At 42.5% G+C, this 27,909-nt stretch overlaps 1 protein-coding gene across 8 annotated transcripts in view; it reads left to right on the top strand.

Moving 5' to 3' along the window:
* galnt11 (UDP-N-acetyl-alpha-D-galactosamine:polypeptide N-acetylgalactosaminyltransferase 11 (GalNAc-T11)) overlaps positions 1–24,661 on the top strand; it is a 137,948-nt gene extending 113,287 nt beyond the window's left edge. For all 8 annotated transcript variants that reach the window (XM_063044451.1, XM_063044452.1, XM_063044457.1 and 5 more), the window contains 3 exons: positions 10,244–10,348; positions 13,296–13,433; positions 21,185–24,661. In XM_063044451.1, coding sequence (XP_062900521.1) covers positions 10,244–10,348; positions 13,296–13,433; positions 21,185–21,316 — 375 coding nt within the window. In that variant the 3' untranslated portion in view covers positions 21,317–24,661. The remainder of the gene's footprint in view (positions 1–10,243; positions 10,349–13,295; positions 13,434–21,184) is intronic.
* Positions 24,662–27,909: the final 3,248 nt, after the last annotated feature.

Below are 27,909 nucleotides of genomic sequence, written 5' to 3'. Positions count from 1 at the left end.
TGTGGTGATAAATTCATGTTAAACCTTCATGCGTGGCAATAAAATATTAAGCATTTATGAAATCTGTATGGAAATACAGCATTTGCTCATGACTCTGCAATGTTGGATGATTTGTGGGATCTGAGGTGGATTCAAGTGGGAGACTTGCTGCATATTCTGTCATAGCAGGAGTGGTCAGATAAAGAGCTCTTCAGTGAATCTGCTCTAGTTACAGGCACATAAACAATTGTGCAAGTCTTTATTTATTAGTTTATTTATCTGTTGAGATACAGCATGGAATAGGGATTTCTGGCTCTTCGAGTCACACTGCCCAGCAGTCCTAGTCTAATCATGGGACAATTTGCAATGACCAATTAACCTACCAACTGGTACATGTTTGGACTGTGGGAGGAAATCAGAGCACCCGGAGGAAACCCACGTGGTTACGGGAAGAATGTACAAACTCTTTACAGGCAGCAGCAGGAACTGAACCTGGGTTGCCGATACCGTAAAGCGTTGTGCTAACCATTACACAACCCTGCTGTGCAGTTTGCAGAAGTGAAGAAAGGAAATGCAATGTTAGCATTCATTTCAAGAAGACTAGAATATAAAAGCAAAGGTGTAATATTCAGGGTTTATAAGATATTGGTTAGACTGCACTTGAGTATTTTGAGCCCTTTATCTAAAAACAATGTGCCGGCATTGGAGAAGTTCCAGAGGAGGTGCGCAAGAATGATCCCAGGAATGAAAGGGTTAACATGATGAGCGTTTGATGGCTCTGAGCTTGTACTTGTTGGAGTTTAGAAGGGGGATCTCGTTGAAACCAATCAAACATTGAAAGGCTTAGATACAGTGGATATGGAGAGGATGTTTTCAATACTGGGGGGGAGCCTCAAAATAGAAGGATGTCCCTTTAGAACAGATGAGGAGGAATTTCTTTAGCCAGAGGGTGGTGAATCTGTGGAATTCATTGACATAGGCAGCTGTGGAGGCCAGGTCATTGGGTATATTTGAAGTGGAGGTTGATAGATTCTTGATCTGGTATTGGGGAAAGGAACCTGGGCCGGTGTCAGATCTCAGTGGGAAAGCTATCTCCTTTACCATAGCACTGGAGAGGGATAGGAGCAGACAGTTTGGGAAAACATTTAATTGGGGTGGGGGAAATATGATGCTATTAGGCAGAACTTGGAAGCAGATGTTCTCAGGGAAATGTACGGCAGAAATGTGGCAAATGTTCAGGGAACATTTGCATAGCGTTCTGCAGAGGTATGTTCCATTGAGGCAGAGAAAGGATAGTAAGGTAAAAGAACCATGCTGTACTAAGGATGTGGAAAATCTAGTTAAGAAGAAAAGAAATGCTTACTAAAGTTTAAGAAACTAGGTACTGATTGAGTTCTAGAAAATACGCAGGAAGGAGCTCAAGAATGAAATTAGGAGACTGAGAAGCGGCCGTGAGAAGGTCTTGGCGGGCAAGATTAAGAAAAACCCCAAGGCATTCTACAAGTATGTGAAGAGCAAAAGGATGAGCTGTGTGCGAATAGGACCAATCACGTGCGATAGTCGAAAGGTGTGCATGGAGTCAGAGGAGGCAGCGCAGGTACTTAATGAATACTTTGCTTCGATATTCACCAGTGAGAAGGACCTTGGCAATTGTGGGGATGAGTTACAGCAGACTGAAATGTTTGAGCATATAGATATTAAGAAAGAGTATGTGCTGGACCTTTTGAAAAGCATTAAATTAGATAAATTGCCGGGACTAGACGAGATGTGCCCCAGGCTACTGTGGGAAGTGAGGGAGAAAATTGCTGAGCATCTGGCAATGATCTTTGCATCATCAATAGGGACGTGAGAATACCAGAGGATTGGAGGGTTGCAAATGTTGTTCCCTTGTTCAAGAAAGGGAGTAGAGATAACCCAGGAAATTATAGACCAGTGAGTCTTACTTCAGGTGGGCAAGTTATTGGAGAATTTTGTGAAAGGCAGGATTTATGCGCAGTTGCAGAGATGTAATCTGATTAGGGATAGTCTGCATGGCTTTGTCAAAGGCAGGTCGTGCCTTACGAGCCTGATTGAATTCTTTGAAATGTAACAAAACACATTGATGAAGATAGAGCAATGGATGTAGTGTATATGGACTTCAGTAAGGCATTTGATAATGTTCCCCATGCAAGGCTCATTCAGAAAGTAAGGAGGCATGGGATCCAAGGAGACCTTGTTTTGTGGATCCAGAATTGGCTTGCCCGCAGAAGGCAAGAAGATAGAAAATAGGTGCAGGAGTAGGCCATTCGGCCCTTCGAGCCTGCACCGCCATTCAGTATGATCATGGCTGATCATCCAACTCAGAACCCTGTACCAGCCTTCCCTCCATACCCCCTGATCCCTTTAGCCACAAGGGCCATATCTAACTCCCTCTTAAATATAGCCAATGAACTGGCCTCAACTGTTTCCTGTGGCAGAGAATTCCACAGATTCACCACTCTCTGTGTGAAGAAGTTTTTCCTAATCTCGGTCCTAAAAGGCTTCCCCTTTATCCTCAAACTGTGACCCCTCGTTCTGGACTTCCCCAACATCGGGAACAATCTTCCTGCATCTAGCCTGTCCAATCCCTTTAGGATTTTATACATTTCAATCAGATCCCCCCTCAACCTTCTAAATTCCAACGAGTATAAGCCTAGTTCATCCAGTCTTTCATCATATGAAAGTCCTGCCAACCCAGGAATCAATCTGGTGAACCTTCTTTGTACTCCCTCTATGGCAAGGATGCCTTTCCTCAGATTAGGGGACCAAAACTGCACACAATAATCCAGGTGTGGTCTCACCAAGGCCTTGTACAACTGCAGTAGTACCTCCCCGCTCCTGTACTCGAATCCTCTTGCTATAAATGCCAGCATACCATTCGCCTTTTTCACCGCCTGCTGTACCTGCATGCCCACTTTCAATGACTGGTGTATAATGACACCCAGGTCTCGTTGCACCTCCCCTTTTCCTAATCGGCCACCATTCAGATAATAATCTGTTTTCCTGTTTTTGCCACCAAAGTGGATAACTTCACATTTATCCACATTAAATTGCATCTGCCATGAATTTGCCCACTCACCCAACCTATCCAAGTCACCCTGCATCCTCCTCACAGCTAACACTGCCGCCCAGCTTCGTGTCATCCGCAAACTTGGAGATGCTGCATTTAATTCCCTCATCCAAGTCATTAATATATATTGTAAACAACTGGGGTCCCAGCACTGAGCCTTGCGGTACCCCACTAGTCACTGCCTGCCATTCTGAAAAGGTCCCATTTATTCCCACTCTTTGCTTCCTGGTCTGCCAACCAATTCTCTATCCACATCAATACCTTACCCCCAATACCGTGTGCTTTAAGTTTGCACACTAATCTCCTGTGTGGGACCTTGTCAAAAGCCTTTTGAAAATCCAAATATACCACATCCACTGGTTCTCCCCTATCCATTCTACTAGTTACATCCTCAAAAAATTCTATGAGATTCGTCAGACATGATTTTCCTTTCACAAATCCATGCTGACTTTGTCCGATGATTTCACCGCTTTCCAAATGTGCTGTTATCACATCTTTGATAACTGACTCTAGCAGTTGCCCCACCACCGATGTTAGGCTAACCGGTCTATAATTCCCTGGTTTCTCTCTCCCTCCTTTTTTAAAAAGTGGGGTTACATTAGCCACCCTCCAATCCTCAGGAACTAGTCCAGAATCTAAAGAGTTTTGAAAAATTATCACTAATGCATCCACTATTTCTTGGGCTACTTCCTTAAGCACTCTGGGATGCAGACCATCTGGCCCTGGGGATTTATCTGCCTTTAATCCCTTCAATTACTTAACACCACTTCCCTACTAACATGTATTTCGCTCAGTTCCTCCATCTCACTGGACCCTCTGTCCCCTACTATTTCTGGAAGATTATTTATGTCCTCCTTAGTGAAGACAGAACTAAAGTAAGTATTCAATTGGTCTGCCATGTCCTTGCTCCCCATAATCAATTCACTTGTTTCTGTCTGTAGGGGACCTACATTTGTCTTAACCAATCTTTTTCTTTTCACATATCTATAAAAGCTTTTACAGTCAGTTTTTTATGTTCCCTGCCAGTTTTCTCTCATAATCTTTTTTCCCCCTCCTAATTAAGCCCTTTGTCGTCCTCTGCTGAACTCTGAATTTCTCCCAGTCCTCAGGTGAGCCACTTTTTCTGGCTAATTTGTATGCTTCTTCTTTGGAATTGATACTATCCCTAATTTCCCTTGTCAGCCATGGGTGCACTACCTTCCTTGATTTATTCTTTTGCCAAACTGGGATGAACAATTGTTGTAGTTCATCCATGCGATCTTTAAATGCTTGCCATTGCATATCCACCGTCAACCCTTTAAGTGTCATTTGCCAGTCTATCTTAGCTAATTCACATCTCATACCTTCAAAGTTACCCTTCTTTAAGTTCAGAACCTTTGTTTCTGAATTAACTATGTCACTCTCCATCTTAATGAAGAATTCCACCATATTATGGTCACTCTTACCCAAGGGGCCTCTCACGACAAGATTGCTAATTAACCCTTCCTCATTGCTCAATACCCAGTCTAGAATAGCCTGCTCTCTTGTTGGTTCCTTGACATGTTGGTTCAAAAAACCATCCCGCATACATTCCAAGAAATCCTCCTCCTCAGCACCCTTACCAATTTGGTTCACCCAATCTACATGTAGATTGAAGTCACCCATTATAACTGCTGTTCCTTTATTGCACACATTTCTAATTTCCTGTTTAATACCATCCCCAACCTCACTACTACTGTTAGGTGGCCTATACACAACTCCCACCAGCGTTTTCTGCCCCTTAGTGTTATGCAGCTCCACCCATATCGATTCCACATCCTCCCGGCTTATGTCCTTCCTTTCTATTGTGTTAATCTCCTCTCTAACCAGCAACGCCACCCCACCTCCTTTTCTTTCATGTCTATCCCTCCTGAATATTGAATATCCCTGAATGTTGAGCTCCCATCCTTGGTTCGTATTCTGCATGGAGGAAGGTAACCAGTGGTGTTCTGCTGCTATCGGTTCTGTGATTTTTATAACTGACCTGGATGAAGAAGTAGAAGGGTAGGTTAGTAATTTTGCTGATGACACAAAGGTTAGGGGTGTTCTGGATAGTCTGGAGGGTTGTCAGAGGTTACAGTGGGACATAGGATGCAGAACTGGGCTGAGAAGTGGCCAATGGCGTTCAACCCAGATAAGTGTGAAGTGGTTCATTTTGGTAGGTCAAATATGAAGACAGAATATAGTATTAATGGTAAGACTTCTGGCAGTGTGGAGGACTAGGAGGATCATAGGACACTCAAAGCTGCTGCACAGGTTGACAGTGTTGTTAAGAAGAAACATGATGTGTTGGCATTCATCAACCTTGGGATTGAGTTCAAGAGCCATGAGGTAATGTTAAAGCTATACAAGACCTTGGTCAGACCCCACTTGGAGTACTGTGTTCAGTTCTGGTCACCTCACTACAGGAAGGATGCAGATACTATAGAGAGAGTGCAGAGGAGATTTACAAAGATGTTGCCTGGATTGGAGAATGTGCCTTATGAGAATCGGTTGAGTGAACTTGACCTTTTCTCTGTGGAGTGACGGAGGATGAGAGGTGACCTGATAGAGTTGTATAAGATTTTATTTCCATGATCTATAGATGGAAAGAAATTGCTTTTTAACTCTTTCTGCAGCTCTCAAGAAGTGGGTATAGACTAGGAAGGTCTGCTGTTCATGGATTATATTCCACAGACTAGTTAGTGAAATGGAACCAACATATTAAACAGTTGCTTAAATAACAGAGCAACTGCTCCACAGAAGTCATCACTGTGATATTCATGCCATTGATGATGTCCTAGTCTAGGGTAGCAGGAGCAAACCTGTCCGTCTGTCAAAGGAAGATGGGATTTTCTGGTGGCTACCCACTTCCCACTCTGATACGTCGGTCCATGGCCTCCTATACTACAATGATGAGGGCACTTTCAGGTTGGAAGAGCAACAACTCCTCTTCCATCTGGGTAGCCACGAACCTGATGAGTTCTCTAACTTCTGGTAATTTTCTCTCCCTTTCCCCTTTATCCATTCTGGGTTCCCACTGCCCCTTCTCTTTTCCTCACCTGCCCATCACGTCCCTCCGCTGCCTCTCCTCTTCCCTTTCTCCCCACCTATTCGATCCCTTCTTCAGCCCTTTGTTTCCAAACATCATCTCCAAGCTTGTCATTTCATTCCCCGCCCCCACCTTCCTTTCCAGTCCTGACGTTGACAGTTTATTCCTCTGTATTGATGCTGCCTGACCTGCTGAATTCCTCCAGCAGTTTGTATATGTTGCTCTGGATTTTCTGTAAAATCTCATGTGTTTATAATTTACAAACCTGTCCTGCTTGCTGGATTCATGTAAAAAATGATAAAGCCATTTGCTTAGTTACACCTGATATTATTCATCTCCTTAATGCTGAAGGGGACAGTTGGCTAACCTCATTATCATTATCCACCAACATAGCCTGAGAGCCCCAGAGGCCGGCACCCTAAAGTGCAGCAACCTCAATTCGGCTCCTGCCTCTGATTATTGGTTTCGATTCTTGTGGTAGGAAATGACTCAGTGAGACAAGCTTCTTAAAAACACATGTGCTTAAGTAGTGAAAAAGAAATCTTGAAAAACAAAATTGTCTCTGAAATGTTAGTTTCTTGCTGAATATTACAGCTGTGATAACATTGGCGATATCTACTCTGGTTTTCTTCACTGTGTCCTTGGAGAAATACTCCTCAATATTCGACCTGAGATCCATTCTGTCACCCATTACACATTCCACTGTGGCAATTGTCAGTGTGACATGTAAAACGTTTAAAAGTGTAGAATTATTTAGTCCAGTAAATGAATGTAATAATAGAACTTACATCCAGTAATGTCACAGAAATAATGCATTCTTAAACTATTGCTCAATTCTCCGAAATGCGATAACTTCATAGGACTATGACAGTTAGTTCACCAACATTCAGTAGTCTTTGACAATCATTTTTTTCCTGTCGATTTCTGTGAATCAGTTTAACTGAAAGGCAATTAATTTGCTGTAATAAGATTGCAATTAATTCAGAACCCTTGAGAAATAAAATAGCTACAGTGTTTTGCAGAGAAGTGAGTAACCTTTGCATAATTAAATTATTTGTTCCCTGAGTAATCTTTCACTTCTCCTTATTCCTATCCAGTATTCAGGCCTATGTAAATGTTTCAGCCTTTATGAATGTTCCACACTGGTGGGCATTGTTCCCAAGTTATCCCCGGCTGCTGGACAAACCTATGTTTATGCCTATGCATCTGTACCAAAACTCTGCAATGTAAAAAACAAGAGTATTCAAGATGGAAACAGGAAGTTTAATCTGTTTTGCATTAACATGTACTGGATATCTATCATGTTGAGGTCAATCTTGCAAGTTGACCATACCTGGTATCAAGTAGTGAAGCATGTTGATGCATTTCTGTGAAATTGCTTCAATTTCTAATTGGATGAAACTGTTTATATTAATAAATGTAAAATCTATATATTAAAAAATCTGAAGAGTTTTAAATCAAGTTCCTGAGCTCCAGTGGCCAGTGGCCACTTGCCAGTCTCTGGAGTGTGGTTATATTGCTTCACTACTAACCTGTCCTGTACCTGTGAGACCAATTACTCCTCTTGGGAAGTATTTTAAATACTCTACCTCAGTTAATTACTGCTGCTCATCAATTTCCCTTTCTCAGTTAGTTATAAAAAAAATTGTAAAATGGCTGGCTTCCTTTTTTCATTCTTTGATATTGTTTTTCATTTTCAACAGATTGCGACAATCTTGTGTTTTAAATAAAACACGTTATAAAAAAAACTCATGGCTCTTTCAGCTAATTTGCTTTTGGCCAAAACTCTAAAACCAAAACCTGAATTGATGTAATGCACTGTATTAACCAGTGAATTGGAAATATAGAGGGTTCAGTTAACAGTCTACTGTGCACTACAGGAAAATCATCTATAGAATGGAACAAGAACTTGTAGTCATAACTATTATGAGACTTTCCAAAAATAGCAGGGTGATTGCTCCTTAAGTTGCAATGATGGTAACATAAATTGTAGGGTTAAAATCAATTCCAGTCATCTACAACAGAATGATCTCTAGCTGCGATTGATGGGAGAATCACCAATCACTTGCACTGCAGCTAGTGCTAATATTTTACACTGGAAACAGCAGCTGATGAGGCAAGTTCCTTGAACATTTTGTGGGGGGATAAATTCCTTTAAGTGTGTGCATTTTCATTGTGACTTATTCTTAGACTTAAGTGAGAAAGAAACTGAGAATATAGAAATGAGTCCTGGATCATACAACACAAATGAGCTCTTTTGGTCCTTCTTGTCAGTATTGACCTTGATGCCCTTTTACACTAATCCATTTGCCTGCATTAGGTCTGTGCCCTTCTACACCTGTGTTGTCAGCTGATAAAGTGAAATAGGTTTTCTGAGGTCAGGTTACTCTGAATCAGACTCTAGCACATCCTGAAGCAACTGGTAATGAAATGGATGGGTTGGTGCCGGCATCCACAGGGTCATTTCACATTGCATGTGTCACATAGAGTAGAAGTTGACATATCAACCTCTGTGAGGCTGACAAATTGCTAAGCTGTGGGAGGGATGTCGTTGAGCTGGAAAGATGCAGATACGTGACAACGACTGGAGTATTTGAGTTGTAAGGAAAGATTGCATAGCATGAGACTGGAATGGAGGAGGCACAGGGGTAACCTTGATGGGCAGAGTAAATTGATACACTCATTTTCCAGGAACAGGGAAGTCTAAAGTCTAGAGAGCATAGGTTTAAAGTGAGAGGAGAAAGATTTAAAGGGGATCTGAGGGAAAGGTTTCTCCACACGGAGTGGTGGGATGAAACGAGTTGCCAGAGGAAATGGTAAAGGTGGGTACAATTACAGTGTTTAAAAGACCTTTTAGAAGAGTACATATATTGAAAGGAAAAGTTTAAGGGGTAAGCAGGATTAGCCAAGGTAGGCATTGTGGTTGGCTGAAGGACCCATCTCCATGCTGTATGACTTTGAGCCAAATATTGAGTTATTTATTTCTACTGTGAGATAAATATATAAATAAATCACAAATTGTTTAAAAGTGGTAACAACTCATGAGAAACATCCAAGCAGAGAGAAATGAGTGTGGAGACCCTAAGGAACTAGTTTTGGCATATATATGTCACAGTAATTAGTACATGTATCTGAAGAGATAATCACAGATAACAATTGAGTTAGGAAGGTAACATGCATGATGGATAAAAGGAAATGCGTTAATAGACTTCCAAGCCTTACAACAGGACACTTCTCAGGAGACTATGACAGAAGCTCAAGAGGTGTGGAGTTAGAATCTGAAGGTGGGGAGTAGGAACTGAGCAGGTGGAATTGAGTAATGGATGCTGTTGGGAGGCTTCTTAACTTCAATGAGTATGACACTGGTTTAATTTGATAGGGGAAGGAGAAAGGGATACTTTGAATCCAAGAGAAATTTTTGTTGAATTTATTTTGGGGACACTGATGTTGCTAAGAACATCAAAATTCATTGTCCACCCATGTTTACCCTGGAACTGAAGAGGCAGTTAAGAGTAAGAGTCAATCACATCGGTGATTCTTCAGGCTTGGAGGTTAGAATTTGGTAAGTCACATTTCCTTTTGAATAGTTATGAATGGACCAGGTATAACAATCCTGGTTGCCATGAGTAATACCAGCTTTTAATTACAATATTATTTAATGACTTGAATTTAAATTTCCCAGCTGCTGTGGTGTAATTTGTGGATGGTCTGGACCTCCAGGTGTCAGCCTAGTAACCTCTTCCCCATGTTAACATATGCATCTGACAGGTCAGACTTAACGGAAGCAAGATACTCATTGGGCCAGACCAGAACCAATATAAAACTGTCACTGTAAATTAACTCGGGAGAAATGTCTAGATGTAAAAAGTAATTAGAATGTATTATTGCAGTCAGGGGAGCGTTGATAATATCAGTCAAAGCTCTCAATCTATTTGCTATTATAATGGATCCCTCCTGTTGAACTGAATATACTTTGTGGGCCACTTTTTCTTAACGTATCGATGACCTGAGCCTCAGCTGTGTGAGTAATTAGAATGCAAACATTTTATGTGCCACGACTGGGAACCATTGGATAGATGAGTCCCATTTTGATGTGAAGTGACCAAACTTGGTGCCTGTCTTCACAGATAAGACATCTACAGACAGCCAAATGTATAAGTGCTCAGAACCATCCTAGCCAAAAAGGAGGAATCGTGGTGGTCAAAGAATGCAACCTATCAGACCCAGATCAGGTGAGTAACACACATAAAAGTTGCTGGTGAGCGCAGCAGGTGAGTAGGTTGTTTCCAGTGGGTTTGGCTTATAACCCGTTCATAGATTTACTGTACTAAGTTGGGGAGATGAAAATGCTGAATTTAATTTGTGGTTTTGTTTTGATAAGTAAACCCTTAGCACATAGAACAGTACAGGCTTTTTGGCTCACAGTGTTGTGCTGGACTTTTAACCTATTCTAAGATCAATATAACCCTTCCCTCCCACAGAGTCCTCTATTTTTCTATCATCTAAGAGCCCTTAAATGTCCCTAATCTGGCACATTCAAAACCCACCATTCCACTGACATTCCCCCCTATATTTTACTCTAATGACCTTAAAGTTACACCCCCTTGTGTTAGCCATTTCCGCTCTTTGAAAACTTTTGGAAGATGAAGTATTACCATTACTCTAGTGGACATAAAGATCTATATTCATCCAGTTCAGATGCTTGGTATCAACCCAAACAGTCGTAGAACCATAGAAACATTACAGCACAGAAACGGGCCTTTTGGCCTTTCCTGGCTGTGCTGAACCATTTTTCTGCCTAGTCCTACTGACCTGCACATGGACCATATCCCTCCATACACTTCTCATCCATGTACCCGTCCAAGTTTTTCTTAAATGTTAAAAGTGAGCCCACATTTACCACTTCATCTGGCAGCTCATTCCACACTCCCACCTCTCTCTGTCTGAAGAAGCCCCCCCCCAATGTTTCCTTTAAACTTTTCCCCCTTTACTCTTAACCCAAGTCCTCTGGTTTTTTTTTCTCCCCTAGCCTCAGAGGAAAAAGCCTGCTTGCATTCACTCTATACCCATCATAATTTTATATACCTCTATCAAATCTCCCCTTATTCTTCTGCACTCCAGGGAATAAAGTCCTAACCTATTCAACCTTTCTCTGTAACTCAGTTTCTCAAGTCCCGGCAACATCCTTGTAAACCTTCTCTCCACCTCCTCAACCCCATTTCCCAGCCTTCTCCCCGTAACCTTGATGCCATGTCCAATCAAGAACCTATCAATCTCTGCCTTAAATACACACGGTGACCTGGCCTCCACAGCTGCACCTAAAGAAATTTCTCCGCATCTCTGTTTGGATGGATACACTTTGTATGCCCTCTATCCTGAGGCCTTCTATCCTTCTTGTGCTTGACCCTCCCACTATGGGAAACATCCTTTCCACATCTACTCTGTCTAGTCCTTTCAATATTTGAAAGATTTCAATGAGATCCACCCTCATCCTTCTAAATTCCAGCAAGTACAGACCCAGAGCCATCAAATGTTCTTTGTATGATAACCCTTTCATTCCCGGAATCATCCTTGTGAACCTCCTTTGGACCCTCTCCAATGCCAGCAAATCTCTTCTAAGATGAGGAGCCCAAAACTGTTCACAATACTCAGGGTGAGGCCTCACCAGTGCCTTATAAAGCCTCAGCATTATATCCCTGCTCTTGTATTCTAGACCTCTTGAAATGAATGCTAACATTGCATTTGCCTTCCTCACCACCGACTCAACCTGCAAGTTAACCTTCAGGGTGTTCTGCACAAGGATTCCCAAGTCCCTCTGCATCTCAGATTTTTGGATTTTCTCCCCATTTAGAAAATAGTCTGCACATTTATTTCTACTACCAAAGTGCATGACCATGCGTTTTCCAACATTATGTTTCATTTGCCACTTTCTTGTCCATTCTCCTAATCTGTCCAAGTCTTTCTGCAGCCTGCCTATTTCCTCAACACTACCTGCCCCGCCACCAATCTTCGTATCATCTGCAAACTTGGCAACAAAGCAATCTATATCATCTAAATCATTTATATACGGCATAAAAAGAAGTGGTCCCAACACCGACCCCTGCGGAACACCACTAGTCACAGGCAACCAACCAGTAAAGGATCCTTGTATTCCCACTCACTGCCTTCTTCCGATCAACTAATGCTTTAACCATCTTAGTAGCTTTCTTGTAATACCATAGGCTCTTAACTTGGTAAGCAGCCTCATGTGTGGCACCTTGTCAGAGGCCTTCTGAAAGTCCAAATATACAACATCCACTTTAACTATCCTACTTGTAACCTCATCAAAGAATTCCAACAGGTTCATCAGGCAGGATTTTCCCTGAAGGAAACCATGCTGACTTTGTCCTATCTCGTCCTGTGTCACCAAGTACTTCATCACCTCATCCCTAACAATTGACTCTAACATCTTTCCAACCACTGAGATCAGGCTAACTGGTCTATAATTTCCTTTCTGCTGCCTTCCTCCTTTCTTAAAGAGTGGAGTGACATTTGCAATTTTCCAGTCCTCTGGCACCATGCCAGAGTCCATTGATTTTTGAAAGATCATTTCTAATGCCACCACAATCTCTACCGCTACCTCTTTCCGAACCCTAGTGTGCAGTTCATCTGGTCTGGCTGGCTATGTACTTTTTAGTCTTTCAGCTTTTTAAGCACCTTCTCCCTTGTAATAGTGACTGCACCCACTTCCCTTCCTTCACACACTACAACATCTGACACTCTGCTAGTGTCTTCCACGGTGAAGACTGATACAAAATACTCATTTAGTTCATCTGCCATCTCCTTTTCCCCAGCCTCATTTTCTAGTGGTCCTATATCCATTCTCACCTCTTTTATTTCCCCTCTTCCTTCCCTCTGCCATCCGATTTCAAAATGAACATTGTGCACTATTTTTAATTAACTAATACAACACATGTATATACTTACTGCAATTCCTTTTTTTCCCTATATTTATCATTGTACTGCTGCCACTAAATTAACAAATTTCCCAACATATGCCGGTGATATTAAACCTGATTCTGATGATCCCTTTAAGTCAGAAGCTGAGTTCAACTTTGGAAGCACAGAATAATAGAAGACAAATTTCTGTTTGTGTATTTAATTTGTGTTCACTGTTCTCATCGGTGGTGGTGTTTGCAGGTTTGGGTTTATAATGAAGAACATGAACTAGTTCTTGCCAACCTTCTCTGCTTGGACATGGCAGAGACTCACCAATCAGATTCTCCGCGTCTTATGAAATGTCATGGGTCTGGGGGATCCCAACAGTGGATTTTGGGGGTAAGCAGTTTTTCACTTTGAAGTGCTTCAGCATCTTTGATTAATTGCAATGCCTGATGTTCAAGTAAACTTGCAACAAATTATTACATAATTCTTATTGGATGCACAGTAATATAGTGGTTAGCACGATGCCATTACGGCCTGGGGCTTCAGGGTACAGAGTTCAATTCCAGAGTTGTCTGTAAGGAATTTTTATGTTCTCCCCATGACTGCGTGTGTTTCGTCTGTGTTCTCTGATTTAGAGATCTTGGGAAGTACAGCACAGAAACAGGCCCTTCAGCCACTATAGTCCAGGCCAAAGCCATTTAAGCTGCCTACTCCTATTGACCTGCACTGGAACCAGAGCCCTCCATATCTCTACTATCCAAACTTCTCTTAAATGCTGAAATGAAGCTCACAAGCACCACTTGTGCTGGCAGCCCATTCCACACCTTTGTGACCCTCTGAGTGAAGAAGTTTCCCCTCATATTCTTAAACTTCTCACCTTTCACCCTTAACCCATGACCTCTGGGTATAGTCCCACCTAACCTCAGTGGATAAAGCCTGCTTGCATTTACCCTATCTATAACACACATAATTTTGTATACCTCTATCAAATCTCTTCTCAGTCTCCCACATCCTAAAACAATACGGTGCTACCCTATTCTTAGAATTCAGGTCCTCCAGTCCTGGCAACATTCTTGTAAATTTTCTCTGTACTCTTTCAACATTGTTTATATCTTTCCAGTAGGTAGGTGACCAAAACTACAGACAATACTCCAAATTAGGCCTCACCAACATTTCATACAATTTCAAAGTAGCATCCTATCCCCTGTACTCACTACTTTGATTAATGAAGGCTTTCTTTACAACCCTATCTACCTGTGATGCCACTTTCAATGAAAGACCTTCCATACCAGTGAGGTAAGGCCGGGTAAGCTCCTTTAATTAATCTTATTACCTTAGAAGTAGGTAATGGAGGCAGCAGTTAGGGGCAGTCGAGTGCTCCGTTTGCAGTACGTGGGAAGTCAGGGCGAGCACAATCGACCCTGATGAATACACCTGTAAAAGATGCATCCAGCTGCAGCTCCTGACAAACCGATTTAGGGAAATGGAGCTGGAGCTGGATGAACTTTGGATCATTCTTGAGGCAGAGGCAGAAATAGACAGGAGTTTCAGGGAGATAGTCACCCCTAAAAGTCAGGAGACAGGTGGCTGGGTGACTGTCAGGAGAGGGAAGGGGAATAGACAGAATAAGCAGAGCACCCCTGTGGCCGTTCCCATCAATAATATGTATACCGTTTCGGATACTGTTGATGGGGACGAGCTACCAGGGACACGTTGCAGTGGTCGTGTCTCTGGCACCGAGACTGGACCCTCAGCTCAGAAAGGAAGGAGGAAAAAGAGGAGAGCAGTAGTGATAGGGGATTCGATAGTTAGGGGGATAGATAAGAGGTCCTGTGGGAGAGATCGAGAATCCCGGATGGTCTGTTGTCTTCCTGGTGCCAGGATCTGCGATATCTCGGATCAAGTTCTCAGTATTCTCAAGAGGGAGGGTGAGCAGCCAGATGTCGTGGTCCACGTAGGGACCAATGATGTGGATAGGAAGAAGGAGGAGGTCCTGCAAAGAGAATTTGGGGAGTTAGGTGCAAAGTTGAAGGACAGGACCTCCAGGGTTGCAATCTCAGGATTGCTACCCGTGCCACGTGCTAGTGAGGCTAGAAATAGGAAGTTAATGCAGCTAAATATGTGGCTAAGGAGTTGGTGCAGGAGGGAGGGCTTCATGTTTCTGGACAATTGGGCCTTGTTCCAGGGAAGGTGGGACCTGTTCTGACGGGACAGGTTGCACCTGAACTGGAGGGGGACTAACATCCTTGCAGGAAGATTTGTTAGTGCTGCTCCGGGGGGGGGGGGGTTTAAACTAGATTTGCAGGGGTGGGGAACCATAGTGTTAGAGCAGATAGTGAGTATAGTGCATGGAGTAAAGCCAGATCTAACGTGTCTGACAGACTATGTAACAGCTTCTTCCCCCAAGCCATCAGATGCCCCAATACCCAGAGCCTGGACTGACACCAACCTACTGCCCTCTACTGTGCCTATTGTCTTGTTTATTATTTATTGTAGTGCCTGCACTGTTTTGTGCACTTTATGCAGTCCTGGGTAGGTCTGTAGTCTAGCGTAGTTTTTGTATTGTTTCATGTAGCACCATGGTCCTGGAAAACATTGTCTCATTTTTACTGTGTTCTGTACCAGCAGTTTTGGTTGAAATGACAATAAAAAATAACTTGACTAAAGAGGCTTTGAGGAAAGAGAAGCAGAATAAACGGTGTAGAGGTAGTAAGGTAGAAGGGCTGAAATGTGTGTACCTCAATGCAAGAAGCATCAGGAACAAAGGTGATGAACTGAGAGCTTGGATACATACATGGAATTATGATGTAGTGGCCATTACAGAGACTTGGCTGGCACCAGGGCAGGAATGGATTCTCAATATTCCTGGATTTCAGTGCTTTAAAAGGGATGGGGGGGGGCGAGGGGAGGAGGGGTGTCTTTACTGGTCAGGGATACTATTACAGCCACAGAAAGGGTGGGTAATGTAGCAGGATCCTCTTTTGAGTCAGTATGGGTGGAAGTCAGGAACAGGAAGGGAGCAGTTACTCTATTGGGGGTATTCTATAGGCCCCCTGGTAGCAGCAGAGATACAGAGGAGCAGATTGGGAGGCAGATTTTGGAAAGATGCAAAAATAACAGGGTTGTTACCATGGGTGATTTTAACTTCCCTAATATTGATTGGCACCTGATTAGTTCCAAGGGTTTACATGGGGCAGAGTTTGTTAAGTGTGGACAGGCCGACTAGGGGGAATACCATACTAGATCTAGTACTAGGTAATGAACCGGGTCAGGTCACAGATCTCAGTGGGTGAGCATTTGGGGGACAGTGACCACCGCTCCCTGGCCTTTAGCATTATCATGGAAAAGGATAGAATCAGAGAGGACAGGAAAAAATTTAATTGGGGAAGGGCAAATTATGAGGCTATAAGGCTAGGACTTACGGGTGTGAATTGAGATGATGTTTTTGCAGGGAAATGTACTATAGACATGTGGTCGATGTTTAGAGATCTCTTGCAGGATGTTAGGGATAAATTTGTCCCGGTGAGGAAGATAAAGAATGGTAGGGTGAAGGAACCATGGGTGACAAGTGAGGTGGAAAATCTAGTCAGGTGGAAGAAGGCAGCATACATGAGGTCTATTGAGGAATATAGGGAAGCAAGAAAGGAGCTGAGAAGAGCAAGAAGGGGGCATGAGAAGGCCTTGGCGAGTAGGGTAAAAGATTCTTAGAGGTATGATCTCTGGGCATTTAGAAAATCAGGGACAGTCAGCATGGCAGATCGTGTCTAACAAGCCTGATAGAGTTCTTTGAGGAGGTGACCAGGCATATAGATGAGGGTAGTGCAGTGGATGTGATCTATATGGATTTTAGTAAGGCATTTGACAAGGTTCCACACGGTAGGCTTATTCAGAAAGTTGGAAGGCATGGGATCCAGGGAAGTTTGGCCAGGTGGATTCAGAATTGGCTTGCCTGCAGAAGGCAGAGGGTGGTGGTGGAGGGAGTACATTCAGATTGAAGGGTTGTGACTAGTGGTGTCCCACAAGGATCTGTTCTGGGACCTCTTCTTTTCATGATTTTTATTAACGACCTGGATGTGGAGGTAGAAGGGTGGGTTGGCAAGTTTCTAGACGACACAAAGGTTGGTGGATAGTGGAGAGGATTGTCGAAGATTGCAGAGAGACATTGATAGGATGCAGAAGTGGGCTGAGAAGTGGCAGATGGAATTCAACCGGAGAAGTGTGAGGTGGTACATTTTGGAAGGACAAACTCCAAGGCAGAGTACAAAGCAAATGGAGGATACTTGGTAGTGTGGAGGAGCAGAGGGATCTCGAGGTACATGTCCACAGATCCCTGAAAGTTGCCTCACAGGTGGATAGGGTAGTTAGGAAAGTTTATGGGGTGTAGCTTTCATAAGTCGAGGGATAGAGTTTAAGAGTCGCGATGTAATGATGCAGCTGTATAAAACTGGTTAGGCCACACTTGGAGTACTGTGTCCAGTTCTGGTCATCTCACTATAGGAAAGATGTGGAAGCATTGGAAAGGGTACAGAGGAGATTTACCAGGATGCTGCCTGGTTTAGGAGGTATGCATTATGATCAGAGATTAAGGGAGCTTGGGCTTTACTCTTTGGAGAGAAGGAGGATGAGAGGTGATATGATAGAGGTGTACAAGATAATAAGAGGAATAGATAGAGTGGGTAGCCAGCGCCTCTTCCCCAGGGCACCACTGCTCAGTACAAGAGGACATGGCTTTAAGGTAAGGGGTGGGAAGTTCAAGGGGGATATTAGAGGAAGGTTTTTTACTCAGAGAGTGCTTAGTGGGTGGAATGCACTGCCTGAGTCAGTGGTGGAGGCAGATACACTAGTGAAGTTTAAGAGACTACTAGACAGGTATATGGAGGAATGTAAGGTGGGGGGTTATAGGGGAGGCAGGGTTTAAGGGTCGGCACAACATTGTGGGCCGAAGGGCCTGTACTATTCTATGTTCTGTATAGTCCATAGACACAGTGGTTAATAGGTAAATTGTCTGGTGATTACATTAGGGTTAAATAGGTGGGTTGCTGGCCAGAACTGTGCTGTATCTCTAAACAGCTCCATAGCAAGAAGCATCTAACCAATTTCCCCCAGGATCAATAAACTATGACTACTACTACCACTACTACTAAAGAGATTTTGTAAGGAGATGTTAAAAGTACATTTTGAGCATTGTTACTTTTTCACTGGTACGTTTCACTTCCCACAGTTAGAGGGGCAGGACTTAACGTCAACGTTCCTGATTACTGGGATTAAGAGATAATACAGGAGGCAGAAATGACCAATGAGCCCCCCCTCCCAAAAATCCGTCAGTCAGCAAAATTACGGAAAGTCCTGTCGATAATGCTATTAAGCAGCACTTATTCATCATCAACTTGCTCATCGTGTTCATCTGCCCAAGATGACTTGGTTCAAGCCCTCTCACAGTTTCTATATGGAATTTTATAATGGAATAAAATACTCAATTTAATAGGAAATTGTTCTTGTCAAAACATTAAGACATGCTGGTAAAATTGAAATCAATAGGAAATACTTAACATTCAATCATCTCACCACCAGGACAGCCTGCAGAAATTTCTTAGGGTAGTGTCCCAGGCTCAACCATTTTCACTTGCTTCATCGATGACTTTCCTTTTCTTAAGTTGGAATGTTTGTTAATGATTGCACTTGGTTAAATTCTATTCACAAGTCCTCAGAAAACTAAAGAGTTCATGCAGCAGGAACTACCATCTTCAATATACAGAGTCTCACCAAATGATCAGAGACTCAACTAGACCAGATTCAAAAGCTGTGGCTCCAACATCAGGTCATATTCTGGGTGCCTTACAACAAGTGACACATTTTTGTGCATCTCAAAGCTTTTCCAGGTGCAGTACTAGTCAGGAGCACCGTAGAAAATTCACCTAGCTGAGACATGTGGCTTCAACAATCTTAGCACAATATAAGACTACTTGATTGGTAGCTCATCCAACAGCCTAAACTTCCATTCTGTACACCACTGGCACATTGGGCCTGCAATATGTGCCATCTACAAAATGAACTTCAATTTCTTATGTAGATGACTCCAAAATGCCTCTCAGAGCTGTATCTGCTCTCATCAAATGGACAATGCTGTCATGAAAAATAGAATCACCACATGCAGGTTATCCACCAAAACTTACACCATCCTGTCTTGGAAATAACTTGCCTTTGGTGTTGAGTCTAAAACATGGGACTTCTGACCCAACAGAGCTGTGGTAGTACCATCTGCATTAAGTAATTCACTACCACCTTCTCAAGAGCAATAGGGAATAAATGCTAGCCTTGCTAGTAATGGCTGGATCATGAAAAAAGTAACTAATGGGTGGCTGCATTTGTAACCTAATCTCAGCCTTGAGAGGGGTGATAGATTGGAAAGGATATGAGGCTAATTGAGCAAAACTAAGGGACTTGTTTAACATGCAGTAGGTATCACAAACTGAGGGAAAGGAAAGTCAAGGCAAGGCAAAATTTTGACAAGTACTAAGTACCCCTGGAGAAGTAACAATGGGAATTTTCAACTGCTATATTAACTGGAGGTTCTGCATGAAACTATAGTGCTCAGATAATTTCTAACACGATCAGGGGAAATTTTAAGCCAATATGTAGCAAAGAGCAGCAGCAATTTTGGGTTTAATTTCAAGCAGTGGGCGGGTGGTAGATGAGTTAATTGGAAAATACTTTTATGGTGATCATGATTCAGTTTGACTTATCTTAATTATGGAAAATAAAATGTAATCACAAGAATGTCTGCAGATGCTGGAAATACAAAGCAACACACACACAATGCTGAAGGAACTCAGCAGGTCAGGCAGCATCCATGGAAAAGAACAAATAGTTGACATTTCAGGCTGAGACCCTTTCTCAGGACTGAAAAGGAGGGGGAAGATGTCAGAATACAAGGGTGGCAGGCGGTGATAGGCAGGTGAGAAGAGGTAAGAGGCCTGAGTAGGGAAAAGAAGACTTTTTTTTTACCGGAAGGAGAAATTGATATTTATGCCATCAGGTTGGAGGCTACCCAGACGGAAGATGAGGTATTGCTCCTCCACCCTGAGGGTAGCTTCATCATGGCACAAGAGGAGGCCATAGACCGACATGTCAGAATGGAAATAGATACTGGAATTACACCAGGAAGTTCCACTTTAGGCGGATGGAGTGGATGTGCTCGATGAAACAGTCCCCCAATTTATGATGGGTCTCACCAATGTAGAGGAGGCCGCATTGGGAGCACCGGATACAATAGATGGCCCCAGCAGATTCACATGGAAGGACTGTTGGGGGCCCGGAATGGAGGTGAGGGAGAAGGTGAATGCAGCACTCCTGCCGCTTGCAGAGATAAATACCAGAAGGAAGAATAGTGGGGAGGGTCGAATGGACAAGGGAATCATGGAGGGAGCAATCCCTGTGGAGAGTGGGGGTCAGGTGGGTAAGATAAAGATATGTTTGGTAATAGGATCCTTTTGGAGACGGTGGAAGTTGTGGAGAATGAGGTGTAAGACGCAGAGGCTCATGGTGTGGTACGCAAGGACAAAGGGAACATAAAATGGGAATACATGGTAAACATGTCCCCACAGAAATGAAAGGAGTACTGAGGTACAGTGAAAATCCTTTAGCATTCCCATCCATACAGAGCATTTCACTTCTCCAGAACCATGTGCTGAATATGTCACCAGCATTATAAAAAAATTAGCAGCTGCTGCACAGATCAAACAATGAGGCAGGGAAGATTATCTGCCACCACAGGCTGCAAGTGTCACAAGTCCAGCAGCACTCAAGCCTTGTCAAATCATGACTGATGCTTTCCTGAGGTTTCATTATCCGCCGACTTCAAAACTCTGTTGAGCCCAGTACCCCATATCCCACTTGAACAAATAATACAGGTCATGGTGTAGGAAGTTCATCACATCTCGGTTCTAAGTAGCCATTACCTTCAGGTTGCAGTCAGCAGAGGCAGCCTTTTGAGAACCTGTTCTTGCAATCCTTCCTTTGGTAAGGACAGTTAATATCACCAGGAGTGTAGTGAGAAAGTTTCATTATTCTCTAAATACATTAACATCATTTGGGAGTAAATTAATCCAGGAAAATGCTTTGAAATTTACATTGGTATTTTGCAGATAAATAACCGCATATACCAAGTCTCAGCTGGGCAGTGCCTTCAGGTGGTAAACCCTGGCAGCATTAAAGGATACATCGCCATGGCAATCTGTGATGGCTCTGCTGCTCAGCAATGGCAAATGGAGAGCTGATCGAAGAAGTGGGCCTTCAAAAGTGGTTTATGGAGACGACTGAATCACTGTTGAGAAATATCTCTCAGGAGCACGAAAAGCTGGAAATACATGTTGCAACACAAAGTCAGGAAATCCCTGACAGGATCTTCATCTCAAATGTTTCACTTTGCTGATTATATTGATTTAAAATAATAGTTTTACCACAAAATATTTTTCTATTTTTTGCCTCAGATTCTATGGACATCATGAGATGACTAAGTTTGAAATGGTTTAAAAAAACTGTATCAAGTTTTTAATTATTATTTATAAACATCAGTCATATGATTGTTCTAAAATTGACAGGGTTGCATCAGTTTTTAACAAGTGTCACAAACAATTTACAATATATAATGTGAATTACATTTCCATAGAGCCATTTAATTAAGATTTTATCATGTATGGTTATATGTATGACACATGCATAAATTGTAATTATATTATGCGTTATTAAAAATGAACTCTTTCATCTATTATTACATGGTGAATCCAATAATATTCTACACCTTGTGGTAGTTAAAAGGTTAAAGTGTTTAGTATGGATGGTCCTGATACAGACATCCAGATTAAAATCATAATCACCAACCTACCCTCTATTCAAAGCCTTCTGGCCTATTTGAAATGATAACTTGAAAGAATCAAAGGAATACTGTTGTATGAAATGGCTGGAGACATTTTCATTTCATTGTTATTAAATGTGCTATTGAAAGCATACAATATTACCAATTTGACAAGGGGGATTGGAGGAGCTGCATCAAATTCTGATTCAAATCAAACCTAATTCAGACTTACTTTCCCTCTCCCAGCTGATCTGAGGAGGTCAAGTTCTGCACTGCCCTCCAGAATGTAACATTAATTTACTATTGAAACCTTAGTGTCACAAATGCTTTCTCCAAGAATGCTGTACCTCACCTCTTAACAAACTGCAGGAACGAAACTAATCTACAGGAATAATGGGAAACTGTTCAATCTGCAGCATCTGTATTCCAGAACCAAGCACACTTCAGTCTCTCATCAGTGGTTGCATCAACAGACATTGAGAAGTCAAGTTCCAATTCATTGTGGACTTGTTCATAGAGAATGGACTTCAAACTCAACATTCAGAAGGCAAAGGTCCTTGACCCTCAAGCTCCTATTAGTACAACACAAACTTATGATTCAGTGTTCACATGAAGACCCTTGAAAATATGAGCCACTTTCCAGATCTCAGGAGCCTCCTCTCAGCAAAGGCAGAATTTCATTACTGCCAGCAGAGCCTTGGGCTGATTCAAAAGAATATTTTAAGATCAAGATTTCCAAACAGGCACAAAGGTTCACAATACGCTGCATAATAGTGATCCCTGCTTTCTTATATGCTTATGACCTTGATTCCCCCTACCAAGGCAGAAATTTTCAGCTACACCACCCTCTGCAAAAAGAAATCTCTGCATACCTTAGTTTAAGTGACAAGTGCTTTCGTGTCATCTTGTTCATGATTCTACCACTAGTGAAACATTCCAACAAAGAACCATAAGATATAGGTGCAGAATTAGGCCATTTGGCCCATTGAGTCTGCTCCACCATTGCCCTCTCAGATCCAATTTCCTGCCTTCTCCCTGTAACGCTTCACTACTGACTAATTAAGAACCCATCAACCTCCATCTTAAATACACCCAAATGACTTGGCCTCCACAGCTGCCTGTGACAACAAATTCCACAGATTCACCACTCCCTGGCTAAACAAATCCCTCATCTCCATTCTAAATGGATGCCCCTGTATTTTGAGGCTGTGCCTTCTAGTCTTACACTCCCACACCAAAGGAAACATTCTGCCACATCATTCTCTATCGAGGCCTTTCAACATTCGATAGGTTTCAGTTAGATCTCTTTCATTCTTCCGAATTCCATGAGTACGAGCCCAGAGCCACCTATTGATACTCACGTGATAACCGTTTCATTCCTGAATCATCCTCATGAACCTCCACTGAAACCTCTCCAATGTCAGCACATCCTTTCTTAGATAAGTGGCCCAAAACTGCTCATAATACTCCAAGTGAGACCTCACCAGTGCCCTTTTAAGCCTCAACATTACAACCTTGCTTTTATATTCTATTCCTCTCAAAATGAATGCTAACATTTGCCTTCCTCAGCACCAACTCAACCTACAAATTAACCTTTAGGGGATTGTGCACGAGGTCTCTCCCAAGACCCTTTGCATCACAGATTTTTGAATATTCTCTCCATTTAGAAAATAGTCTATGCTTTTAATTCTTCTCCCAAAGTGCATGACCGTACATTTCCCGTTGCTGTATTCCACCTGCCACTTCTTTGCCCATTCTCCTTATCTGTCCAAGTCCTTCTATAGTCTCCTTGCTTCCTCAACACTACATGCCCCTCCACCTACCTTTGTACCATTTGCAAACTTGGCCACAAAATCATCAATTCTGTCATCCAAGTCACTGACACATTATGTTAAAAAATGCGGTCCCAACACAGACACTAGTGGAACACCACTGGTCACCAGCAGCCAACTAGAAAAGGCTCCCTTATTCCCACTCTTTGCCTCCTGCCAAACAGCCAATGCTACTATCTTTCCCGGAACACCACGGGCTCTTAACTTGTTAAGCAGCCTCGTGTGCAGCATCTTGTCAAAGGCCTTAGGAAAATCCATGTGCACAACATTCACAGATTCTCTTTTGTCTATCCTGCTCGTTAATTCCAATAGATTTGTCAAACAAGATTTTCTCTTAAGGAAATCATGTTGATTATGGCCTATTTTAACATGTGCTTCCAAGTACTACAAAACTACATCCTTAACAATCGACTCCAACATCTTCCCAACGACAGAGATCAGACTAACAGGCCTATGATTTCCTTTCTTCTGCCTCTCTCCCATCTAGAAGAGTGGAGTGACATTTCCAATTTTCCAGCTCTCTGGAACTATTCCAGAAGCTAATCATTCTTGAAAGATTATTTACTAATATCATTGTATTCGAAAGTGATTGTATTCTAAAATAACTATCTTGTAATTATCTACCTTCTGTCTTTCTTATTTCTTGTACAAGAAGTCACGTTGGCTCAGAGGGATTGCTTCAGAAGAAGTACACATAACTACAATATTGTGGCTTTGATGGAAACTTGGCTTATAGGTAATAACTGTATGCCATTATTGAAGCCTCCTCAGCCATACTCCCAAGTTCTGAATGCAGTTCATCATTACCATACCTTATCCTGATCAGCCTTGTCACTCCTCTGGCTGTCTGCACTGCTCATGCACATCTCATTTCATTCCCACACTCCCTTTTGTCTCTGAAATCTTTGTGGTTTAACCCAGCCCACCCCACCCCCAGAGTTCATCAACAAGACTGTTTCGCTCTTCCAGTTCTGATCAGCTTACCTTGCTCTCCCTTTGAAATTATGATTTTCTTTTCCCTTAACTACTCCCTTGAACCATGCAACTTTTGAATTGTGTCTTCAGAGGGTACACTCCCCACACTCTCTAGTCACTGTACCAACCAAACCCAATCTCATTGCATCAGATTTGAAGAAAGCACTCAAGACACTTACAGCAACACCATCAAGCTCTTATTTTAGTCTTTAGCCCTCAATCTGGCAGAACTTTGTCCTTTTGCAATTATTATTAATTAATTTTATTTTTGGCATTGTCACATACCAATCCTCATGGAGGGATCAGAAGTGGAGAGAGTGAAGTGAGCAGTTTCAAGTTCCTGGGTGTTAGGATCTCTGAGGATCTAACCTGGTCCCAACATATCGATGTAGTTATAAAGAAGGCAAGACAGCGGTTATACTCTATTAGGAATTTGAAGAGATTTGGCATGTCAACTAATACACTCAAAAACTTCTATAGTTGTACCCCATGGAGAGAATTCCGACAGGCTGCATCACTGTCTGGTATGGAGGGGCTACTGCACAGGACCAAAAGAAGCTGCAGAAGGTTGTAAATCTAGTCAGCTCCATCTTTAGGGAGCAGTGTCTCAGAAAGGCAGCGTCCATTATTAAGGACCTCCAGCACCCAGGGCATGCCCTTTTCTCACTGTTACCATCAGGTAGGAGGTACAGAAGCCTGAAGGCACACACTCAGCGATTCAGGAACAGCTTCTTCCCCTCTGCCATCTGATTCCTAAATGGACATTGAAACTTTGGACACTACCTCACTTTAAAAAAAAATGGTATTTCTGTTTTTGCATGTTTTTTTGTAATCTATTTATTCAAAATACATAATTGATTTACTTGTTCATTTATTTTTTTTCCTCTGCTGGATTATGTATTGCATTGAACTGCTGTTGCTAAGTTGACAAATTTCAGGTCACATGCTGGTGATAATAAACCTGATTTTGATTCTGGGCGCTACAGTAGAGTAGTGTTAGCATGACGATACTACAACTCATGGTGTTGGAGTTTGGAGTTCAATTCTGAAATCATCTATAAGCAGTCTATATGCCCTCCCTGTGGAATGCGTGGGTTTTCTGCGGGTTCTACAGAGCCTTACACAGTCCAAAGGGTTAAATCAGGTATTGGTGGAGGGTGGGGCATGGCTTGAAGGGCCAGAATGGTCTATTCCACGCTGTATCTCTAAATAAAGAATAAATAAATAAATGATGGTCTTGTCCACACTCAATTCCTTAAGTTCAAAGTGCTCAAACAATACCTTGACATTATTATCATGACTATCATTTCAGCTGCCTCTGCAGTATTATTCTGCTGCTTCACATTTTGAATCCCTCATCAACTTTTTTGTCACATAAACACAACTAGTCATGTTATCCTGGAAATCCTTGTAATTGTAATAATTGTGCTGATACAAAAAACACCATTCTAGCAGCCTATCCTCATGAATCCTGTTCACCCTTCGTCACTGACCTATTGTAGTTTCAGTACAAACAAATTTTCATCCTATGTTCAATGCCTTCAGAGGGTTTTAATTCTCCAGTTTCTGTGTCTTAAAGCATTTTTAAATGCCTTCAAAAGGGTCACTAACCTACTTTCTGTCTCTTCTTAAGACCCACTGAAAGTTTCACTAAAATCAAAACACTTCATTGTCCATCTTCATATCTCCTTTGGTTTGATTGTAGCAAAATTGTTGATTATCACCAAAGTAGTCATCAATGAGATCTTATTGGCATATCCATTACACCAACCATCCCTAATTCATGAGCTATGATTATCCATGCATAACAGATTTTAAGAAACTGTTCTACCGAGTGGGGCTGGACAGTTAAGTGGATCCCGTCCCAGAGAATGGTTGCACATTTTGAAGCTTGCGGAGGTGACCAGGCATATAGATGAGGTAGTGAAATGGATGTGATCTATATGGATTTTAGTAAGGCAATTGACAAGGTTCCACACGGTAGGCTTATTCAGAAAGTTAGAAGGCATGGGATCCAGGGAAGTTTGGCCAGGTGGATTCAGAATTGGCTTGCCTGCAGAAGGCAGAGGGTGGTGGTGGAGGGAGTACATTCAGATTGGAAGATTGTAACTAGTCGTGTCCCACAAGGATCTGTTCTGGGACCTCTACTTTTCGTGATTTTTATTAACGACCTGGATGTGGAGGTAGAAGGGTGGGTTGGCAAGTTTGCAGACGACACAAAGGTTGGTGGTATCGTAGATAGTGTAGAGGATTGTCAAAGATTGCAGAGAGACATTGATAGGATGCAGAAGTGGGCTGAGAAGTGGCAGATGGAGTTCAACCCAGAGAAATGTGAGGTGGTACACTTTGGAAGGACAAACTCCAAGGCAGAGTACAAAGTAAATGGCAGGATACTTGGTAGTGTGGAGGAGCAGACGGATCTCAGGGTACATGTCCACAGATCCCTGAAAGTTGCCTCACAGGTGGATAGGGTAGTTAAGAAAGCTTATGGGGTGTTAGCTTTCATAAGTCGAGGGATAGAGTTTAAGAGTCGTGATGTAATGATGCAGCTGTATAAAACTGGTTAGGCCACACTTGGAGTACTGCGTCCAGTTCTGGTCACCTCACTATAGGAAGGATGTGGAAGCATTGGAAAGGGTACAGAGGAGATTTACCAGGATGCTGCCTGGTTTAGAAAGTATGCATTATGATCAGAGATTAAGGGAGCTAGGGCTTTACTCTTTGGAGAGAAGAAGGATGAGAGGAGACATGATAGAGGTGTACAAGATAATAAGAGGAATAGATAGAGTGGATAGCCAGCGCCTCTTCCCCAGGGCACCACTGCTCAGTACAAGAGGACATGGCTTTAAGGTAAGGGGTGGGAAGTTCAAGGGGGATATTAGAGGAAGGTTTTTTACTCAGAGAGTGGTTGGTGCGTGGAATGCACTGCCTGAGTCAGTGGTGGAGGCAGATACACTAGTGAAGTTTAAGAGACTACTAGACAGGTATATGGAGGAATTTAAGGTGGGGCTTATATGGGAGGCAGGGTTTGAGGGTCGGCACAACATTGTGGGCCGAAGGGCCTGTACTGCGCTGTACTATTCTATTTCTATGTTCTAATTTCTTTGTTTCCCCCTCCTCAGTGTCAGATCTGCCATGGGCACATTTCCTGCATTCAGGACTGACCTGACACAGATCATTCATGATACCAAGCAGGAATTCATTCTGT

Source organism: Mobula hypostoma, chromosome 3 (assembly GCF_963921235.1).
Source record: "Mobula hypostoma chromosome 3, sMobHyp1.1, whole genome shotgun sequence".
NCBI classification, from domain to species: Eukaryota; Metazoa; Chordata; class Chondrichthyes; order Myliobatiformes; family Myliobatidae; genus Mobula; species Mobula hypostoma.
Note: the sequence above shows the minus strand (reverse complement) of the source record. Positions and strands in the feature narration are given on the sequence as shown.